The following is a 22,276-nucleotide window of genomic DNA, read 5'->3' on the forward strand; positions in this document are numbered from 1 at the left end:
CAACATTGTTGGAACCACTATTCCTTCAAACATACCCATTTTTGCTTTCCGAGATAATGTTCTCGACTTCCACACATTCTTCAAGGCCCCCAGGATTTTCGCCCCCTCCCCCACCCTATGATCCACTTCCGCTTCCATGGTTCCATCCGCTGCCAGATCCACTCCCAGATATCTAAAACACTTCACTTCCTCCAGTTTTTCTCCATTCAAACTCACCTCCCAATTGACTTGACCCTCAACCCTACTGTACCTAATAACCTTGCTCTTATTCACATTTACTCTTAACTTTCTTCTTCCACACACTTTTCCAAACTCAGTCACCAGCTTCTGCAGTTTCTCACATGAATCAGCCACCAGCGCTGTATCATCAGCGAACAACAACTGACTCACTTCCCAAGCTCTCTCATTCCCAACAGACTTCATACTTGCCCCTCTTTCCAAAACTCTTGCATTTACCTCCCTAACAACCCCATCCATAAACAAATTAAACAACCATGGAGACATCACACACCCCTGCCGCAAACCTACATTCACTGAGAACCAATCACTTTCCTCTCTTCCTACACGTACACATGCCTTACATCCTCGATAAAAACTTTTCACTGCTTCTAACAACTTTCCTCCCACACCATATATTCTTAATACCTTCCACAGAGCATCTCTATCAACTCTATCATATGCCTTCTCCAGATCCATAAATGCTACATACAAATCCATTTGCTTTTCTAAGTATTTCTCACATACATTCTTCAAAGCAAACACCTGATCCACACATCCTCTACCACTTCTGAAACCACACTGCCCTTCCCCAATCTGATGCTCTGTACATGCCTTCACCCTCTCAATCAATACCCTCCCATATAATTTACCAGGAATACTCAACAAACTTATACTTCTGTAATTTGAGCATTCACTCTTATCCCCTTTGCCTTTGTACAATGGCACTATGCACGCATTCCGCCAATCCTCAGGCACCTCACCATGAGTCATACATACATTAAATAACCTTACCATCCAGTCAACAATAGTCACCCCCTTTTTGAATAAATTCCACTGCAATACCATCCAAACCTGCTGCCTTGCCGGCTTTCATCTTCCGCAAAGCTTTCACTACCTCTTCTCTGTTTACCAAATCATTTTCCCTAACCCTCTCACTTTGCACACCACCTCGACCAAAACACCCTATATCTGCCACTCTATCATCAAACACATTCAACAAACCTTCAAAATACTCACTCCATCTCCTTCTCACATCACCACTACTTGTTATCACCTCCCCACTTGCGCCCTTCACCGAAGTTCCCATTTGCTCCCTTGTCTTACGCACTTTATTTACCTCCTTCCAGAACATCTTTTTATTCTCCCTAAAATTTAATGATACTCTCTCACCCCAACTCTCATTTGCCCTTTTTTTTACCTCTTGCACCTTTCTCTTGACCTCCTGTCTCTTTCTTTTATACATCTCCCACTCAATTGCATTTTTTCCCTGTAAAAATCGTCCAAATGCCTCTCTCTTCTCTTTCACTAATACTCTTATATATATATATATATATATATATATATATATATATATATATATATATATATATATATATATATATATTTTTTTTTTTTTTTTTTTTTTTTTTTATACTTTGTCGCTGTCTCCCGCGTTTGCGAGGTAGCGCAAGGAAACAGACGAAAGAAATGGCCCAACCCCCCCCCCCATACACATGTACATACACACGTCCACACACGCAAATATACATACCTACACAGCTTTCCATGGTTTACCCCAGACGCTTCACATGCCTTGCTTCAATCCACTGACAGCACGTCAACCCCGGTATACCACATGACTCCAATTCACTCTATTTCTTGCCCTCCTTTCACCCTCCTGCATGTTCAGGCCCCGATCACACAAAATCTTTTTCACTCCATCTTTCCACCTCCAATTTATATATATATATATATATATATATATATATATATATATATATATATATATATATATATATATATATATATATATATATATATATATATATAATAATTAATGACAATAATAATAATCATAATAATAATGATGATAATAATAACACTAATAATGATAATAATGGTAATAATGGTGATAGTAATAATAATAATAATAATAATAATAATAATAATAATAATAATAATAATAATAATAATAATTAAGTGGATCATAGGGTGGGGGAGGGGGCGAAAATCCTGGGAGCCTTGAAGAATGTGTGGAAGTCGAGAACATTATCTCGGAAAGCAAAAATGGGTATGTTTGAAGGAATAGTGGTTCCAACAATGTTGTATGGTTGCGAGACGTGGGCTATGGATAGAGTTGTGCGCAGGAGGATGGATGTGCTGGAAATGAGATGTTTGAGGACAATGTATGGTGTGAGGTGGTTTGATCGAGTAAGTAACGTAAGGGTAAGAGAGATGTGTGGAAATAAAAAGAGCGTGGTTGAGAGAGCAGAAGAGGGTGTTTTGAAATGGTTTGGGCACATGGAGAGAATGAGTGAGGAAAGATTGACCAAGAGGATATATGTGTCGGAGGTGGAGGGAACGAGAAGTGGGAGACCAAATTGGAGGTGGAAAGATGGAGTGAAAAAGATTTTGTGTGATCGGGGCCTGAACATGCAGGAGGGTGAAAGGAGGGCAAGGAATAGAGTGAATTGGATGTATGTGGTATACCGGGGTTGACGTGCTGTCAGTGGATTGAATCAGGGCATGTGAAGCGTCTGGGGTGAACCATGGAAAGCTGTGTAGGTATGTATATTTGCGTGTGTGGACGTATGTATATACATGTGTATGGGGGTGGGTTGGGTCATTTCTTTCGTCTGTTTCCTTGCGCTACCTCGCAAACGCGGGAGACAGCGACAAAGCAAAAAAAAAAAAAAAGAAAATATATATATATATATATATATATATATATATATATATATATATATATATATATATATATATATATATATATATATATATATATATGTATCTGCGTACAGAATGGAAAAAGGTGAAAACAAAGGAGGTATGGGGAGTGGGGCAGGAATGGGACGTATTTTGGGAAGCAGTGATGGCTTGCGCAAAAGATGCTTGTGGCATGAGAAGCGTGGGAGGTGGGTTGATTAGAAAGGGTAGTGAGTGGTGGGATGAAGATGTAAGATTATTAGTGAAAGAGAAGAGATAGGCATTTGGACGATTTTTGCAGGGAAAAAATGCAAATGAGTGGGAGATGTATAAAAGAAAGAGACAGGAGGTCAAGAGAGAGGTGCAAGTGGTGAAAAAGAGGGTAAATGAGAGTTGGGGCGAGAGAGTATCATTAAATTTTAGGGAGAATAAAAAGATGTTCTGGAAGGAGATAAATAAAGTGCGTAAGACAAGGGAGCAAATGGGAACATCAGTGAAGGGGGCTAATGGGGAGGTGATAACAAGCAGTGGTGACGTGAGAAGGAGATGGAGTGAGTATTTTGAAGGTTTGTTGAATGTGTTTGATGATAGAGTGGCAGATATAGGGTGTTTTGGTCGAGGTGGTGTGCAAAGTGAGAGGGTTAGGGAAAATGATTTAGTAAACAGAGAAGAGGTAGTAAAAGCTTTGCGGAAGATGAAAGCCGGCAAGGCAGCAGGTTTGGATGGTATTGCAGTGGAATTTATTAAAAAAGGGGGTGACTGTATTGTTGACTGGTTGGTAAGGTTATTTAATGTATGTATGATTCATGGTGAGGTGCTTGAGGATTGACGGAATGCGTGCATAGTGCCATTGTACAAAGGCAAAGGGGATAAGAGTGAGTGCTCAAATTACAGAGGTATAAGTTTGTTGAGTATTCCTGGTAAATTATATGGGAGGATATTGATTGAGAGGGTGAAGGCATGTACAGAGCATCAGATTGGGGAAGAGCAGTGTGGTTTCAGAAGTGGTAGAGGATGTGTGGATCAGGTGTTTGCTTTGAAGAATGTATGTGAGAAATACTTAGAAAAGCAAATGGATTTGTATGTAGCATTTATGGATCTAGAGAAGGCATATGATAGAGTTGATAGAGATGCTCTGTGGAAGGTACTAAGAATATATGGTGTGGGAGGCAAGTTGTTAGAAGCAATGAAAAGTACGAAGAGAGGAAAGTGATTAGTTCTCAGTAAATGTAGGTTTGCGGCAGGGTTGTGTGATGTCTCCATGGTTGTTTAATTTGTTTATGGATGGGGTTGTTAGGGAGGTGAATGCAAGAGTTTTGGAAAGAGGGCCAAGTATGAAGTCTGTTGGGGATGAGAGAGCTTGGGAAGTGAGTCGGTTATTGTTCGCTGATGATACAGCGCTGGTGGCTGATTCATGTGAGAAACTGCAGAAGCTGGTGACTGAGTTTGGTAAAGTGTGTGAAAGAAGAAAGTTAAAGAGTAAATGTGAATAAGAGCAAGGTTATTAGGCACAGTAGGGTTGAGGGTCAAGTCAATTGGGAGGTAAGTTTGAATGAAGAAAAACTGGAGGAAGTAAAGTGTTTTAGATATCTGGGAGTGGATCTGGCAGCGGATGGAACCATGGAAGCGGAAGTGAATCATAGGGTGGGGGAGGGGGCGAAAATCCTAGGAGCCTTGAAGAATGTGTGGAAGTCGAGAACATTATCTCGGAAAGCAAAAATGGGTATGTTTGAAGGAATAGTGGTTCCAACAATGTTTTATGGTTGCGAGGCGTGGGCTATGGATAGAGTTGTGCGCAGGAGGGTGGATGTGCTGGAAATGAGATGTTTGAGGACAATGTGTAGTGTGAGGTGGTTTGATCGAGTAAGTAATGTAAGGGTAAGAGAGATGTGTGGAAATAAAAAGAGTATGGTTGAGAGAGCAGAAGAAGGTGTTCTGAAATGGTTTGGGCACATGGAGAGAATGAGTGAGGGAAGATTGACCAAGAAGATTTATGTGTCGGAGGTGGAGGGAAAGAGGAGAAGTGGGAGACCAAATTGGAGGTGGAAAGATGGAGTGAAAAAGATTTTGAGTGATCGGGGACTGAACATGCAGGAGGGTGAAAGGCAGGCAAGGAATAGAGTGAATTGGATCGATGTGGTATACCGGGGTCGACGTGCTGTCAATGGATTGAATCAGGGCATGTGAAGCGTCTGGGGTAAACCATGGAAAGTTCTGTGGGGCCTGGATGTGGAAAGGGAGCTGTGGTTTCGGTCATTATTGCATGACAGCTAGAGACTGAGTGTGAACGAATGGGGCCTTTGTTGTCTTTTCCTAGCTCTACCTCGCGCACATGAGGGGGGAGGGGGATGTTATTCCATGTGTGGCGAGGCGGCGTTGGGAATGAATAAAGGCAGACAGTGTGAACTGTGTGCATGTGTATATATGTATGTGTCTGTGTGTGTATATGTATGTGTACACTGAGATGTATGGGTATGTATATTTGCGTGTGTGGACGTGTATGTATATACATGTGTATGGGGGTGGGTTGGGCCATTTCTTTCGTCTGTTTCCTTGCGCTACCTCGCAAACGCGGGAGACAGCGACAAAGCAATATATATATATATATATATATATATATATATATATATATATATATATATATATATATATATATATATATATTGGAAATGATCACAATTTTGCGCGTGGTCAAGATATTCCTATGAGTCCACGGGGAAAATGAAACACGATATGTTCCCAAGTGCAACTTTTGTGTAATAATCACATCATCAGGGGAGACACAAGAGAGAAATAACAGTCAGTTGGTATACAAAGAAGAGACGTAGCTAGGACGCCATTTGGTAAACATGTGATTGTCCAAGAAAGACAACGAGGGTATGATAAACTTATTATGTGGATAAGAAGGTAAATCGTTCACAAATCTTATCAACAATAAAGTTATCCAATCTGTATAGACCTTCACTAATATCAAGGTTATAATTCTTTGTGTATTCAATAACTGAAATTCAATGATATTTCTCACTGTACTGGAGTTAGAGTTAATAACTGAGATGGCATTGCTCCAGTCAATACAATGATCATAGTTTTAACGTGACTGAACAAGGGATATGATTCTTGTCCCGTTCTTATACTATATTGATGTTGCTTAAGTCTAACAGAAAGATCCTTACCAGTCTGCCCAACATAAAACTTATCACAATTTCTACATGGCACTTTACAGATGCATCCAGGAGAATTTTATAGTGAGTTCCTGATTAAGGAATTCTTTATAGTATTACTGTTGCTGAAGACAGCATTTACATTAAAGGATTTAAGCAACATGGGAAGTAAAGCAAAATTATTATTATTGAAAGGGAGAACTAAAAGATTCTTGGTGTCAATGGGAGGTTTGGTCTGAACTCTATAAAATGATTTCTTTGCTAACTTAAGGGATTTATCACTGAAAGATCTAAGGCACTTTAACTTAGATACAATAGAATATATCCTCTAAAACTCATTATCAATAAACTCTGGACTGCAAATACGTAATGCCCTAAGGAACATAGATTAAAATGATGATAATTTAACTCTGGCATGCTGAGATGAGTAATAATGGATATATGAGCATACATTGGTAGGTTTTTCTGTATTTGCTAAACTTAAACTTGTTTCCTTGCCTATGGATCATGCAATCTGAAAATGGTAACATACCATTATTTTCATTTTCTACAGTAAATTTGATGGAAGGTATTAGATTGTTAAGTAAAGGGAGAAATGTTTGTAAACTTTCACTTGTTGGCCAAACATAAAGAACATCATCTACATTATTATACCAAATTGCATTAGAAGGTAAGATATCCTTTAGTAATTTTGTTTAAAAAAATTCCGTATAAAGATTACTTAATTCAGGTGAAAGAGGGTTACCCATTGCCATACCAAATCTTTGAGAATGATAATCTCCATTGAATTGAAATACACAGTCTTTTATACACAATTCTATCAGTTCACTGAAAACAGACTTTGAAACAGGTGAATGAATGTCATGCAAAACATCAAATAAATATTCTAAAAGATCATCAACTGGAACTTTTGTGAAAAGTGAGGAAACATCAAAGGTAACAAGTTTGAAATCAAAATTAACATTGATAACGTTAAGCTTAAATAAATCTACATTGTTCATGATATTAAAATTTGATATCTTACACACTAAATGGCTTAATAGATAAACTAACTATTTTGACAATTCATATGTGAGGGAGCCTACTGAATTCATTATAGGTCTTGCTGGAATTTTCTTATGTTTTGATAAGTCTATACATATAGGGCAATGTAGGGGACAAAGATAACAAACTTTGGATAAGAGAACCATTACCTTTTCAACAACTTCATTTCTTTATTAAAATGGGAATTAACAACTTCTAGGGGATTCTTACTGAGTTTAAAATATGTTTTGTCATTATACGTAGGTGGCTAGTGAACGGCCATATCAGCTTAACGTCCTTTCTACATAGCTTCTGTGAACCCCCTGAACTCTCTCCTGTTGGTGGGCCCCTCCCAGGAGAGTTGCTTCATTTCCCGCCTAGCTTTCATAACGTTGCAAGTCCCTTAGTGTCCCTCTGGTGTTGTCTCCTCCTGAGACAGAGTTGTTGATGGGCAGGGGTTAGGCCTGTTCCCTCCCCACGACTGATCTCTCGTACATTCCTCCATTCACAATCCTGTGCCCTGTGTCCTACTCTCTCGCGCTCAAAACACCAACCAGAAAACGAGGCCGTTCTCCTACTGTATCCCTCCTCGCCCCTGGGGCCTGTGGTCCCAGCGGACCGTGTCTGCCTCGCTTCCACCCTCAAGTCTTCCAAGCTCATCTGTAGGTCCTGAATCTGTCGTCTCAGTTGCAGTAATTTGCTCTGCATACCGTCTCCTGTCAAACCTTCCCCGGGCCTTTCCAGTCTTCCTGCATTGAAGTTCCCTGTCCTACAATTTTTTCCCCCAATTTCTAGGTGGGGTGCCCCCCCCCCCTTGAGCATGTCCACACTTTTAGCCTTGCGTACTAGTGCGTCATAAGTCACCTGAGGATAATTATCTAATAGTTGTCGGGCCTCATACCTAGTCCAAGAGTTCTTGAGATACATGAACCTTTCCTTCAAATTCGGTTCCTCCTGAGCCCATGTCGTCCCCTTACGTTGGCATAACTCCAAAGTTATCTGTTCTGACTCAACGGAAATTTCTGATACTTTCCATCTCCCTGTCTGCGTAGCACCAACTTATTCTCCAGTGACGCGAGATACTCACTGGCAAAAGCCTCTTCTAGTGTCTTAAACAACCGCGCTACATCCCGTGAACCACCTTTCCTTCGCATGACCCTACGCTTGGCTGGTCCTTCAAGGAACTTACATACATAAGATACCAGCCTTGGAAGGAGAGAGAAATATGATGAACGAGGGAAAAACCTATACCCACCTTACCAAGGCTGCATCGGCAGCAGACGGCTGGAACTTTAAGGGAATATCTTGCCATAGCTCATACCTCTGTTTCTACTTTCTTAAGTAAGAATACAGAAGTGGCGATTTTCAAACACTTCCCCCTATTGGTATTGATTTTTTCCTACTGTCAGTATAGTGGAAAGCCAAAATATTCTTTCATTTTCAGTTACTATACGACCACATCGGTATTTTTCATAGGTAAATATTATTGGGCGCTCTCTTGCCCATCTTATCCAATTCATTCATTCATTCGTACAACTATTTATGGGGTTATTCTCCTCCAATCTCGTAATGGTAGAAAACGTAACCTAACCCAACTAGACATAAACTACAGGAACATAACAGAGCCGTACTGAAGAAAAAGAAAGAAAATGTAGACTCCCCTGGAACCTTCCATGATACAAACTTTCGCAAGCGTAGTTCATGAATATAGTGTTCAACATTACTGACGACCCAGCAGCTCTTGGCCAATATGACCATCAGCACCTTCAAATCAAGGCTAAACATATGCATCAATGATCCTTGTTATTGGTGAAAAAAAAAAATCCCTCGCACTGATTATCCTTAACTAGTTACTAGTCTTTTATTTCTGTCATCTAACCTTTCAGATTCAACCCAGTCACGTGATCATCAGACTCGTAGAAAACCTTTATTCCCTCCACACTTCCCTATTGAATTTCCGGGGTAATATATCCCCCAGCCACACTTCGTGGTATTCCTATATCATATTCCTGCCGGCATATGAGCCGGACGGATATGTAGGTTGGGAGGTGCCTCCAGCTTTACTATCGTGTTACTACGATCATGTTAAGTCTGGACTGTAGGAGATAACCGAGTCTTGGACCACCAGGTTTCCGGTTATCTGTTCTTCCCTCACAATCCACCCCACCCACCACCATTGTAGAAAAAACATGATAATGAAAATATTATTTACCTTATCGAGATGAGTCGAGTGCTGCTGCCACAAACAGGAACTCCTGGGTGCTTTGGGGAGTTCATCTTGAAGATTGACGCCGCCAAGCAACCGTCAAAGTGCAATAGTCTCCAGCCATTAATGGAACTTGCGCCTGTACCTTCCTGCACCAGCGTTCGACGTTTTAAGAGCTGGCTCCATCGTTTTCACAGATTTGATTAGGATTTCCTTAAGTCTATTAGGGACAGGGAAATAAGCTTTTCTTGTTGACACAGATTTTTTTTCTACTAAACATCCACTGTCCCTCCATCACATTGTCAGCATTATATTGGCACCTTTACGGTTTACGTTCCACAGTAGTTCAGAAATATCTGTAATAAGCAGTTTATAGAAACACTCAGGTTAGGTTAGGTATGGTTTATTTGATCAGGACATACATCATCGCACGTCCAAAAATCTGTGTGGGGTGGAAATTGTAAAACTACCTTTTATATCATTCTTAGCAAAATGTACTTTCATTAACTGTACGGCAAGTACAGGGCCACCAAGCTTTTCATAGTTCACTTCACAATGATTTATATAATCACCTCACGACATCTATGTGAACTTGCGTCTGAATCCTTTACCAGCACTCGATCATTAGGGTGGTGACTCCACTAGTTCCAAGAGTGGTTCAGAGTCGTGTGTTCGTTCTTAAGTTTCATGCAAGTGTGAACAGTCTTAAATCATTAATTTCGTCAGAGTTTCCTTGGGTTTACCAGGGCAAGGAATGAGAACTATTCTTATTTCAGCACTTATTTCCAACACAGCACTTATTTCCAACACAGCACTTATTTCCAACACACACACGCACACTGTCCCTCGATCACAATGTCAGCACTGTACTTTCTCTTATAAAATCTATTTTCATGATCTACTCGGTAAGGCTGATGCCACCCACCTTTCTAGGGGTCATCTCACTATGATGGATAATCACAACACAACGAGAACCAGTACACAGTGGTTGTGGTCGTGGCGCCCACCCAAAATGCAATTCGCACAATTGTACGAGGAAGATAATGTAGCCATATTTCCATGTTTGATCCTCAAAACTAGTCACATTTTTTTTCAACGAGCACAAATCACCTTAGTGATAAATGTATCTCTAATACTGTAACACTGAAGTCTCTAAGATTTATTCGCTGATGTCTGAGGTACGGTAAAGACACTGCACCATATTTCACTGAATCGCGAGATCACAGAACCTCAACATCGATATTAATGGAGAATATTGGCCATCGATAAAGACAGCAGGATTCACACTCAGTTACTTCGCGCGTCTATGTGAGTAATTTTCAATCCGAGGAAAAGCGCATGCGTCAATTCGAGTCGAGCATGCGCAGATGATGAAAATTAGGCCGCGCATGCGCAAGGGGAGAAATTTTGCCGCGCATGCGCAAAGGGAGAAATTTTGGCCGCGCATGTGCAAAGGGCGAAATTTTGGCAGCGCATGCGCAAAAGGTAACAGCTTCGAACATAATAGTGTATACAATTAAGTTTGCGTTTAATGTCTCATAAAAAGGGAGCTGTGGTTTCGGTTGCATTATTACATGACAGCTAGAGACTGAGTGTGAACGAATGGGGCCTTTGGTGTCTTTTCCTAGCGCTACCTCGCACACATGAGGGGGGAGAGGGTTGTTATTCCATGTGTGGCGAGGTGGCGATGGGAACAAATAAAGGCAGACAGTATGAATTATGTACATGTGTATATATGTATATGTCTGTGTGTGTATATATATGTGTACATTGAGATGTATAGGTATGTATATTTGCGTGTGTGGACGTGTATGTATATACATGTGTATGTGGGCGGGTTGGGCCATTCTTTCGTCTGTTTCCTTGCGCTACCTCGCTAACGCGGGAGACAGCGACAAAGCAAAATAAATAAATAAATATATAAAAACAAAAAGTGATACCCACAAGATTAGTGAAACACTGATGAAATTATAATGAAGACAACGTAAACCATGTAGTATGGATATAATATAACAAAGATAGAGATACTTAAAATGGTTTCGAAACAGTATCGATAAATTCTGAAATAAGAACTCTAAGACGACTGTGTCTGAACTGTCGAATTTTCAAGTGATACCTAAAATATAACTTTTCGTAGATGAGATTTATTTTCTTTTTACCTAATATGACGACTGGAAAAAATTCCTTTAGCATAGAAAAAATACACCCTGTTATAAAGTGTCGCAACAGAAATAACAAATTACAGACGTTTAATTCATTCATTAAGACATGGCAGTGGAGGTAAACAAATTTGAAGGAAGCTAACGCTAAACTCACCATAGGTTTTCATCCATTATGACGAAATATGCTTTCAATAGTGACGGCTTTAAGACCAGCCGCCCTTCGACGCCCCCACGTTCTAGGTCGTTACCCTACAACAGTGGTTCCCTAACTGTTTAACATGATTCCTCCGTTTCGGTTTTCATGAAATCCTCAAGCTCCTCCCACACTCACTCATATTTTCTTTTATTTTAACGACCTCGGTCAGGGCGCCCCTGCTGCTGTTCCTATATGCATTTACCTCGTACACGACAACAACCCTCTACACACAGCAAATGTCAAATGCTGGTTTCAGGACCATCCTGAGGTTACGCTGTGTCATATCTGCCAAAATCTCCGACTCCATAGAACACATGTTGGCAGCAATGACCAAGAGGTGCGCCCGTCACATTGTCATTCAGCGTAGCAGAGAAGCCTAGGCTGTCGACAGTGCGTTGTTGGCTTGCGAGTAACAAGTGTTGACATAGTAGCTGGTGATCTTTATGTCCCGTAGGTTGAACAGTGGTATTGTTACACAGTGTGAATGTACTAATTATTGATAACTAAAAACCTTGCTTAAAAAGTAAAAAAGATATCTAAAAAAATATGCTGGAATAAATGTCATTTGAGGGTGCCTCGTTATTGTCCGGGTTTTACTGTCTAACCAAAACTTGTTCCTTTAGTTGTAAACTTTTTCCCCGTTTCCATTAGGCTCTGAACACAGCCTCCTCCGCCACGTTTCGCTATTCCAATGTTTTTAGCATTCCTCTCATACCCTTTACACGCGATGCCATGCACGGGTCCTGCAACTCCCTCACGTTCCGCATGGCTAGGTAGACATATCCACGCCACTAGTTCAGTTGGGTTTCTCGCTGGGAGCTACTCTGTCTGTCTGTCTGTCTGTCTGTCTCTCTCTCTCTCTCTCTCTCTCTCTCTCTCTCTCTCTCTCTCTCTCTGTCTGTCTGTCTGTCTGTCTGTCTGTCTCTCTCTCTCTCTCTCTCTCCCTAAAGTTTAGTTATACCCTTTCACCCGAACTGTCATTTGCCCTCTTTTTCAACCCCTGTACCTTACTCTTGACCTGCCGCTTTTTCTTAAACATCTCCCAATCATTTGCAGTTCTTCCTTGTAAGTATTGCCCAAACGCTTCTCCTTTTTCTTTCACTAGCAACCTTACATCCTTATCCTAACACTTACTATCCTTTATAATCTGCCCACCTCCCACCTTTCGCATGCCACACACATCTCTTGCACATGCCAACACTGCTTCCTTAAATACCCCCATTCCTCACCAACTCCCTTCACTTCATTTGCTCTTACCTTTTGCCATTCTACACCCAATCTCTCCTGGCATTTCTTCACACAAGTCTCCTTCCCAAGTTCACTTACTCTCACCACTCTTTTCTTCCCGACCTTGTCTCCTCTTTTTTGAAAACCTCTACAAATCTTCAGCCTCTCCTCAACAGAATAATGATCAGACATCCCACCAGTTGCCCCTCTCTGCACATTCACATCCAAAAGTCTCTCTTTTACACGACTATCACTTCTCCGCTACTCACATACGTATACTTATGTATATCTCTTTTCAAACCAAGTATTCCCAATCACCAATCTTTTTTCCAGCACGAAACTCAACAAGCAACACACACACCCACACACACACACACACACACACACACACATACACACACTCATATCAGGTGACAATACTACATTTCGTCCACTCTAATTCTTTGTGTACAAGATGAATGCTTAGGTGAATGTCGTTAATATACTTCGTTTGTTTTCTGGGAATGAAACACTTTTACTGATGTACTGTTCCGCTTTAATAGATTCAGTAACATAATGTGTATTACATATAAACAGAAAGAGCTCCAGAACCCGAGTTTCTGTTCTTCTGACAGTCGTTTCTATAGTTGGAGACACACTTCTAGAAGTCTTTCCTGAACGGTTGTTAGGTGCTTCCCTTTATCATGGAAAAGATAGGTTAATTTTTTTTTGAGGTTCACTGAATTAGTTTTGAAAACAGCTTTTATGTATGATTTCAGCAACAGACTGGGCTGGAAAAGTGACGAAATTATTTTAATCATGGTAGGAAGAGGAGAAAGCTAATGACGTGTGTTGAGGCTGTGTGTGGCTTCATAAAGGAACTTGATGTTCAGGGCTTTCCCCATGGGTACCTCTGTCCAGGTAGTGAGGACCCTATCAGTATGGTCGTACATCCACGAGGCAATGGCAGTTTCATTGCCGTTCACTGTGATATTGACGTGCGACGGCATTACGGGGAAGCCGTAGATGTTGATGGTTTCCAGATAGAGGTCGGCGACGGCCTCTGCTCCATGTTTGACTGTGAGGGTCAGCTCGTCCTGAAAGTTTGCAACATGACATTCATTACTACAGTGACTGAGGTTATTACAAAAACCGGGGCGCTTCTACGCCGTCTTTATCACCCCTCCCTCGGAAAAAAACGAAAGGAACCACAAGGAGGATCCTGGAAAAACGTTCACACAGAAGAATCAAAGTGTCTGATGCCGGAAATCCTTCAAACTAGACATTCTTATGGATCACTAGAACCCCATCCATAGACTTCATCAACCTTGTTCCTCAAATGTCAACGTGTGGTCTAGGTACCTTCGTGGTCGGCCAGGTGAACCACTGACTTAGTCTCTCATCTTCAGGGTAGCTGAACTCGACTTGGGGTATATTTCAGTCCCTGAGAATTGGTAAAGATAATTTGGTTTGAATTTATATCCTGCAAGTCTCCATTTATACCAAATGATCTTAAACCTTCAATTACAGACACTTATTGGTATACGAGTCCAATATCCTATATCTTTCACCATTATTGGGACCTTTATAACCTAGGCTTACCATTATCTTTATGATAAATCAAACTGACCAAATTCCTGAATCTGGAAGTAGTGAAATCCGAGAGAAGGTATATAAAAAGGCAAGAACCGTGAGAGACTGGAGTTTAATCTGTTGAATCCTGTACCTACTATACTGTAAAGCTTGCGTGGACTAATAAGTTTATGTATAGAGATCGATATCTTTTGCAGGAATGAAAATGAACCAGAAAAGCCCAGGACGATGCGCTACGAAAGCAACAACAACAACAACAACAACAACACTGTATACCCGACAGTGCTCAACCTTTGCTCGATGGAGAACAGGACGTTCGTCTCATAAACTGACTCATTAAACATCACATTCGCAAGATGCTCAACCTGATGTGCCTGGGCCGAGAGGAAGCCACCCACCCATCTCGTGGCTTACTGCAGGCAGACTCAAACACCCCACAGTGAACGGTATGACACAGAGGCATATAAGCCACCCGTCTGGAGGTTTACACGTGCAAGACAACTGGCTAGTCGGAAGACGATGGGTGTCTACCCACTCACTGCAGCAGTAAGCTGTGTGCTGCATAAGCCACTGGCATGGTGATAAGCCGGATGGTTCCCAAGCCACTCAGCCAGTGGTAAGCCAGGTGGTCCACAAGCCACTCAACCAGTGGTAAGCCAGGTGGTCCATAAGCCACTCAGCCAGTGGTAAACCAGCTGGTCCACAAGCCACTCGGCAAGTGGTATGCCAAGTGGTCTTAGAGGTCAACCAGCTGGTGTTTGATCAGCTGATGCCGAAGATGATAATCTGATCGTCACCCAGGTGGCCTCTAAGTTACTCACCTTGCGACGAGCCAGCTGTTGTCTAAACCACTGACTTGTTAGTCAACCCGCTGGTGTCTAAGCCACTCAAGTGGCAATCAACTAGCTGGTGTGTAAGCCACTCAGGTTGCAGTGAGCCAGCTGGTGTGTAAGCTAGTTAGTTTATAGTGAGCCAGCTGGTGTGTATGCCACTCAGGTTGTAGTAAGGCAGCTGGTGTGTAAGGCACTGACCTGGTCGTAGTTGAAGCGGCCCATGTAGGCCTGTTGCATGGCCATCTGACCGTCGCCCGCGTCCCAGAAGAGGTCTCCCGACGCCATCATCAGTTCGTCCAGAGCCACCGTCAGCCCGAACGGGTTCTGCCGGCTGGAGAGGCGGGTTCATATCAATGCCTGGATTGTGGAGAGGCTACGAGTGGGTAGAGATGGAACAAACTCTAGATGGCAAAGACAGAGTTCGAACACTAAGTAAATCAGCTGGACTTTGAAGTACATTTATCTATTGGTGTCAGAATATTGGAAGTGAAGTACTCTCTGAGGTTTTCATCATTGAGCTTCAGTCATAGCATAGATCACCCGGATTCGAAGCAGGATTCGAAGCCTTGAAGTTCCTTTTGAAAATTTCGAGACGACGTACATTGCTTCACTTGGCTCACATGATATCTATATATAAAGTAAAAAGTGGATTGCTTGATCATATACTAGCCAGATCGGTGTACCTTAGTCGCCCTAAAGTTTTGCTAGTTCGCCTGATACTAGCCAACTTAGTGTTCATACACTAGTCATCCTGAAGCTTTGCTAGTCACTGAGGCTTTGATATACCTCGTCTCTCACCTCTCGACGGTGTTGATGGATGGCACTTGGTACGGGAGGATGGTTCCACCCGGCACAAACAGAGGGATGACCTCCAGCGGGGCGTCCACGGTCTGCGTGCTGGGTCCCGTCGCCGCCAGCTCCCCGTGCACGAGATGGTACCACAGTCCCTGGGGGAAGAAGGTCCAGGTGAGACTACACCCTCAGGCGAACACAACCAAGTCTCGCTAGTGACCAGTGAAAATCTTGAATCGATTACTATCAGGTTGGATCGTAATCCCACCCCTCATTGTGTGGTACTTATAATGAAAAATGGGTAAAGGAGAAGAGTGGTTTGGGAATATGCTTTGGGAGTAAAGTCAGGGGTTGGTGAGAGGACAAGAGCAAAGGAAGGAGTAGCACTACTCCTGAAGCAGGAGTTGTGCTCTAGATTGATATGGGTAAAACTGAAAGTGGATGGAGAGAGATGAGTGATTATTGCTGCCTATGCACCTGAGCATGAGAAGAGAGATCATGAGAGGCAAGTGTTTTGGGAGCAGCTGAGTGAGTGTGTTAGCAGCTTTGATGCACGAAACCAGGTTAAAGTGATGGGTGATTTGAATGCAAAGGTGAGTAATGTGGCAGTTGAGGGAATGATTGGTGTACATGGGATGTTCAGTGTTGTAAAGGGAAATGATGAAAAGCTTGTAGATTTGTGTGCTGAAAAAGAACTGGTGATTGGGAATACCTGGATTAAAAAGAGAGATATACATAAGTATACGTATGTAAGTAGGAGAGATGGCCAGAGACCGTTATTGGATTACGTGTTAATTGATAAGCACGTGAAAGAGAGACTTTTGGATGTTAATATGCTAAGAGGTGCAACTGGAGGGATGTCTGATCATTATTTTGTGGAGGCGGTGAAGATTTCTAGAGGTTTTCAGGAAAGAAGAGAGAATGTTGGGGTGAAGAGAGTGGTGAGAGTAAGTGAGCTTGGAAAGGAGACTTGTATGAGGAAGTACCTGGAGAGATTGAGTGCAAAATGAAAAAAAGTGAGAACAAATGACGAAAGGGGAGTGGTATGAGAAAGGTAGGAGGTGGGCAGATTAGAAAGGGTAGTGAGTGGTGGGAGGAAGAAGTAAGATTGTTAGTGAAAGAGAAGAGAGAGCCATTTGGACGATTTTTGCAGGGGAGTAGTGCAAATGACTGGGAGATGTACAAAAGAAGTAGGCAGGAGGTCAGGAGAAAGGTGCAAGAGGTGAAAAAGAGGGCAAATGAGAACTGGGATGAGAGAGTATCATTAAATTTTAGGGAGAATAAAAAGATGTTTTGGAAGGAGGCAAATACAGTGCGTAAGACAAGAGAACAAATGGAAACCTCCTGCGAAGGGGGCAAATGTGGTGAAGTGAGAAGGAGATAGAGTGAGTATTTTAAAGGTTTGTTGAATGTGTTGGGATGATAGAGTGGCATATATAGGGTGTTTTGGTCAAGGTGGTGTGCGAAGTGAGAGGGTCAGGGAGAATGGTTAGGTAAACAGAGAAGAGGTAGTGAAAGCTTTACGAAAGATGAAAACCGGCAAATCAGCGGGTTTGGATGGTATTGCAGTGGAATTTATCAAAAAAGGGGGTGACTGTGTTGTTGACTGGTTTTTGAGGATATTCAATGTATGTATGGTTCATGGTGAAGTGCCTGAGGATTGGCGGAATGCTTGCAGAGTGCCATTGTACAAAGGCAAAGTGGATAAAGGTGAGTATTCAAAATACAGAGGTATAAGTTTGTTGAGTATTCCTGGGAAATGATATGGAAGGGTATTGATTAAGAGAGTGAAGGCATGTACAATCAGATGGGGAAGAGCAGTGTGGCATTTCATGTGTGGCGGGGTGGCGACGAGAATTGACTAAGGCAGCAAATATGAATATATATATATATATATATATATATATATATATATATATATATATATATATATATATATACACACATATATATATATATATATATATATATATATATATATATATATATATATATATATATATATATATATATATATATATATATATATATTTTTTTTTTTTTATACTTTGTCGCTGTCTCCCGCGTTTGCGAGGTAGCGCAAGGAAACAGACGAAAGAAATGCCCCCCCCCCCATACACATGTATATACATACGTCCACACACGCAAATATACATACCTACACAGCTTTCCATGGTTTACCCCAGACGCTTCACATGCCTTGATTCAATCCACTGACAGCACGTTAACCCCGGTATACCACATCGCTCCAATTCACTCTATTCCTTGCCCTCCTTTCACCCTCCTGCATGTTCAGGCCCCGATCACACAAAATCTTTTTCACTCCATCTTTCCACCTCCAATTTGGTCTCCCTCTTCTCCTTGCTCCCTCCACCTCCGACACATATATCCTCTTGGTCAATCTTTCCTCATTCATCCTCTCCATGTGCCCAAACCACTTCAAAACACCCTCTTCTGCTCTCTCAACCACGCTCTTTTTATTTCCACACATCTCTCTTACCCTTACGTTACTCACTCGATCAAACCACCTCACACCACACATTGTCCTCAAACATCTCATTTCCAGCACATCCATCCTCCTGCGCACAACTCTATCCATAGCCCACGCCTCGCAACCATACAACATTGTTGGAACCACTATTCCTTCAAACATACCCATTTTTGCTTTCCGAGATAATGTTCTCGACTTCCACACATTCTTCAAGGCCCCCAGAATTTTCGCCCCCTCCCCCACCCTATGATCCACTTCCGCTTCCATGGTTCCATCCGCTGCCAGATCCACTCCCACATATCTAAAACACTTCACTTCCTCCAGTTTTTCTCCATTCAAACTCACCTCCCAATTGACTTGACCCTCAACCCTACTGTACCTAATAACCTTGCTCTTATTCACATTTACTCTTAACTTTCTTCTTCCACACACTTTACCAAACTCAGTCACCAGCTTCTGCAGTTTCTCACATGAATCAGCCACCAGCGCTGTATCATCAGCGAACAACAACTGACTCACTTCCCAAGCTCTCTCATCCCCAACAGACTTCATACTTGCCCCTCTTTCCAAAACTCTTGCATTTACCTCCCTAACAACCCCATCCATAAACAAATTAAACAACCATGGAGACATCACACACCCCTGCCGCAAACCTACATTCACTGAGAACCAATCACTTTCCTCTCTTCCTACACGTACACATGCCTTACATCCTCGATAAAAACTTTTCACTGCTTCTAACAACTTTCCTCCCACACCATATATTCTTAATACCTTCCACAGAGCATCTCTATCAACTCTATCATATGCCTTCTCCAGATCCATAAATGCTACATACAAATCCATTTGCTTTTCTAAGTATTTCTCACATACATTCTTCAAAGCAAACACCTGATCCACACATCCTCTACCACTTCTGAAACCACACTGCTCTTCCCCAATCTGATGCTCTGTACATGCCTTCACCCTCTCAATCAATACCCTCCCATATAATTTACCAGGAATACTCAACAAACTTATACCTCTGTAATTTGAGCACTCACTCTTATCCCCTTTGCCTTTGTACAATGGCACTATGCACGCATTCCGCCAATCCTCAGGCACCTCACCATGAGTCATACATACATTAAATAACCTTACCAACCAGTCAATAATACAGTCATCCCCTTTTTTAATAAATTCCACTGCAATACCATCCAAACCTGCTGCCTTGCCGGCTTTCATCTTCCGCAAAGCTTTCACTACCTCTTCTCTGTTTACCAAATCATTTTCCCTAACCCTCTCACTTTGCACACCACCTCGACCAAAACACCCTATATCTGCCACTCTATCATCAAACACATTCAACAAACCTTCAAAATACTCACTCCATCTCCTTCTCACATCACCACTACTTGTTATCACCTCCCCATTTGCGCCCTTCACTGAAGTTCCCATTTGCTCCCTTGTCTTACGCACTTTATTTACCTCCTTCCAGAACATCTTTTTATTCTCCCTAAAATTTAATGATACTTTCTCACCCCAACTCTCATTTGCCCTTTTTTTCACCTCTTGCACCTTTCTCTTGACCTCCGGTCTCTTTCTTTTATACATCTCCCACTCAATTGCATTTTTTCCCTGCAAAAATCGTCCAAATGCCTCTCTCTTCTCTTTCACTAATACTCTTACTTCTTCATCCCACCACTCACTACCCTTTCTAATCAACCCACCTCCCACTCTTCTCATGCCACAAGCATCTTTTGCGCAATCCATCACTGATTCCCTAAATACATCCCATTCCTCCCCCACTCCCCTTGCTTCCATTGTTCTCACCTTTTTCCATTCTGTACTCAGTCTCTCCTGGTACTTCCTCACACAGGTCTCCTTCTCAAGCTCACTTACTCTCACCACCCTCTTCACCCCAACATTCACTCTTCTTTTCTGAAAACCCATACAAATCTTCACCTTAGCCTCCACAAGATAATGATCAGACATCCCTCCAGTTGCACCTCTCAGCACATTAACATCCAATAGTCTCTCTTTCGCACGCCTGTCAATTAACACGTAATCCAATAACGCTCTCTGGCCATCTCTCCTACTTACATAAGTATACTTATGTATATCTCGCTTTTTAAACCAGGTATTCCCAATCATCAGTCCTTTTTCAGCACATAAATCTACAAGCTCTTCACCATTTCCATTTACAACACTGAACACCCCATGTATACCAATTATTCCCTCAACTGCCACATTACTCACCTTTGCATTCAAATCACCCATCACTATAACCCGGTCTCGTGCATCAAAACCACTAACACACTCATTCAGCTGCTCCCAAAACACTTGCCTCTCTTGATCTTTCTTCTCATGCCCAGGTGCATATGCACCAATAATCACCCACCTCTCTCCATCAACTTTCAGTTTTACCCATATTAATGGAGAATTTACTTTCTTACACTCTATCACATACTCCCACAACTCCTGTTTCAGGAGTATTGCTACTCCTTCCCTTGCTCTTGTCCTCTCACTAACCCCTGACTTTACTCCCCAGACATTCCCAAACCACTCTTCCCCTTTACCCTTGAGCTTCGTTTCACTCAGAGCCAAAACATCCAGGTTCCTTTCCTCAAACATACTACCTATCTCTCCTTTTTTCACATCTTGGTTACATCCACACACATTTAGGCACCCCACTCTGAGCCTTCGAGGAGGATGAGCACTCCCCGCGTGACTCCTTCTTCTGTTTCCCATTTTAGAAAGTTAATACAAGGAGGGGAGGATTTCTGGATATATATATATATATATATCTATATATATATATATATATATATATATATATATATATATATATATAATATATATATATATATATATATATATATATATTTTTTTTTTTTTTTTTTTTTTTTTTTTTTTTTTTTTTTTTTTTTATACTTTGTCGCTGTCTCCCGCGCTTGCGAGGTAGCGCAAGGAAACAGACGAAAGAAATGGCCCAACCCCCCCCCATACACATGTACATACACACGTCCACACACGCAAATATACATACCTACACAGCTTTCCATGGTTTACCCCAGACGCTTCACATGCCTTGATTCACTCCACTGACAGCAAGTCAACCCCTGTATACCACACCGCTCCAATTCACTCTATTCCTTGCCCTCCTTTCACCCTCCTGCATGTTCAGGCCCCGATCACACAAAATCTTTTTCACTCCATCTTTCCACCTCCAATTTGGTCTCCCTCTTCTCCTCGTTCCCTCCACCTCCGACACATATATCCTCTTGGTCAATCTTTCCTCACTCATTCTCTCCATGTGCCCAAACCATTTCAAAACACCCTCTTCTGCTCTCTCAACCACGCTCTTTTTATTTCCACACATCTCTCTTACCCTTACGTTACTTACTCGATCAAACCACCTCACACCACACATTGTCCTCAAACATCTCATTTCCAGCACATCCATCCTCCTGCGCACATCTCTATCCATAGCCCACGCCTCGCAACCATACAACATTGTTGGAACCACTATTCCCTCAAACATACCCATTTTTGCTTTCCGAGATAATGTTCTCGACTTCCACACATTTTTCAAGGCTCCCAAAATTTTCGCCCCCTCCCCCACCCTATGATCCACTTCCGCTTCCATGGTTCCATCCGCTGACAGATCCACTCCCAGATATCTAAAACACTTCACTTCCTCCAGTTTTTCTCCATTCAAACTCACCTC

General features: G+C 41.9%; 2 protein-coding genes across 2 annotated transcripts in view; both read right to left on the bottom strand.

Moving 5' to 3' along the window:
• The window catches only part of Ttc30 (tetratricopeptide repeat domain 30), a 424,420-nt gene extending 413,813 nt beyond the window's left edge, over positions 1-10,607 (bottom strand). The window contains exon 1 of the mRNA XM_071666254.1: positions 9,301-10,607. The gene's annotated coding sequence lies outside the window, so the exon portion shown is untranslated. The remainder of the gene's footprint in view (positions 1-9,300) is intronic.
• A 2,784-nt stretch (positions 10,608-13,391) lies between these two features.
• Positions 13,392-22,276, bottom strand: part of LOC139751620 (sucrase-isomaltase, intestinal-like) — a 45,095-nt gene continuing 36,210 nt past the window's right edge. Inside the window, exons 17-19 of the mRNA XM_071667241.1 lie at positions 16,083-16,231; positions 15,483-15,615; positions 13,392-13,955 (exon numbers count right to left, since the gene is read on the bottom strand). Of these exons, the coding sequence (XP_071523342.1) occupies positions 13,698-13,955; positions 15,483-15,615; positions 16,083-16,231 (540 nt within the window). The 3' untranslated portion in view covers positions 13,392-13,697. The remainder of the gene's footprint in view (positions 13,956-15,482; positions 15,616-16,082; positions 16,232-22,276) is intronic.

Source organism: Panulirus ornatus, chromosome 11 (assembly GCF_036320965.1).
Source record: "Panulirus ornatus isolate Po-2019 chromosome 11, ASM3632096v1, whole genome shotgun sequence".
Taxonomy (NCBI): Eukaryota; Metazoa; Arthropoda; class Malacostraca; order Decapoda; family Palinuridae; genus Panulirus; species Panulirus ornatus.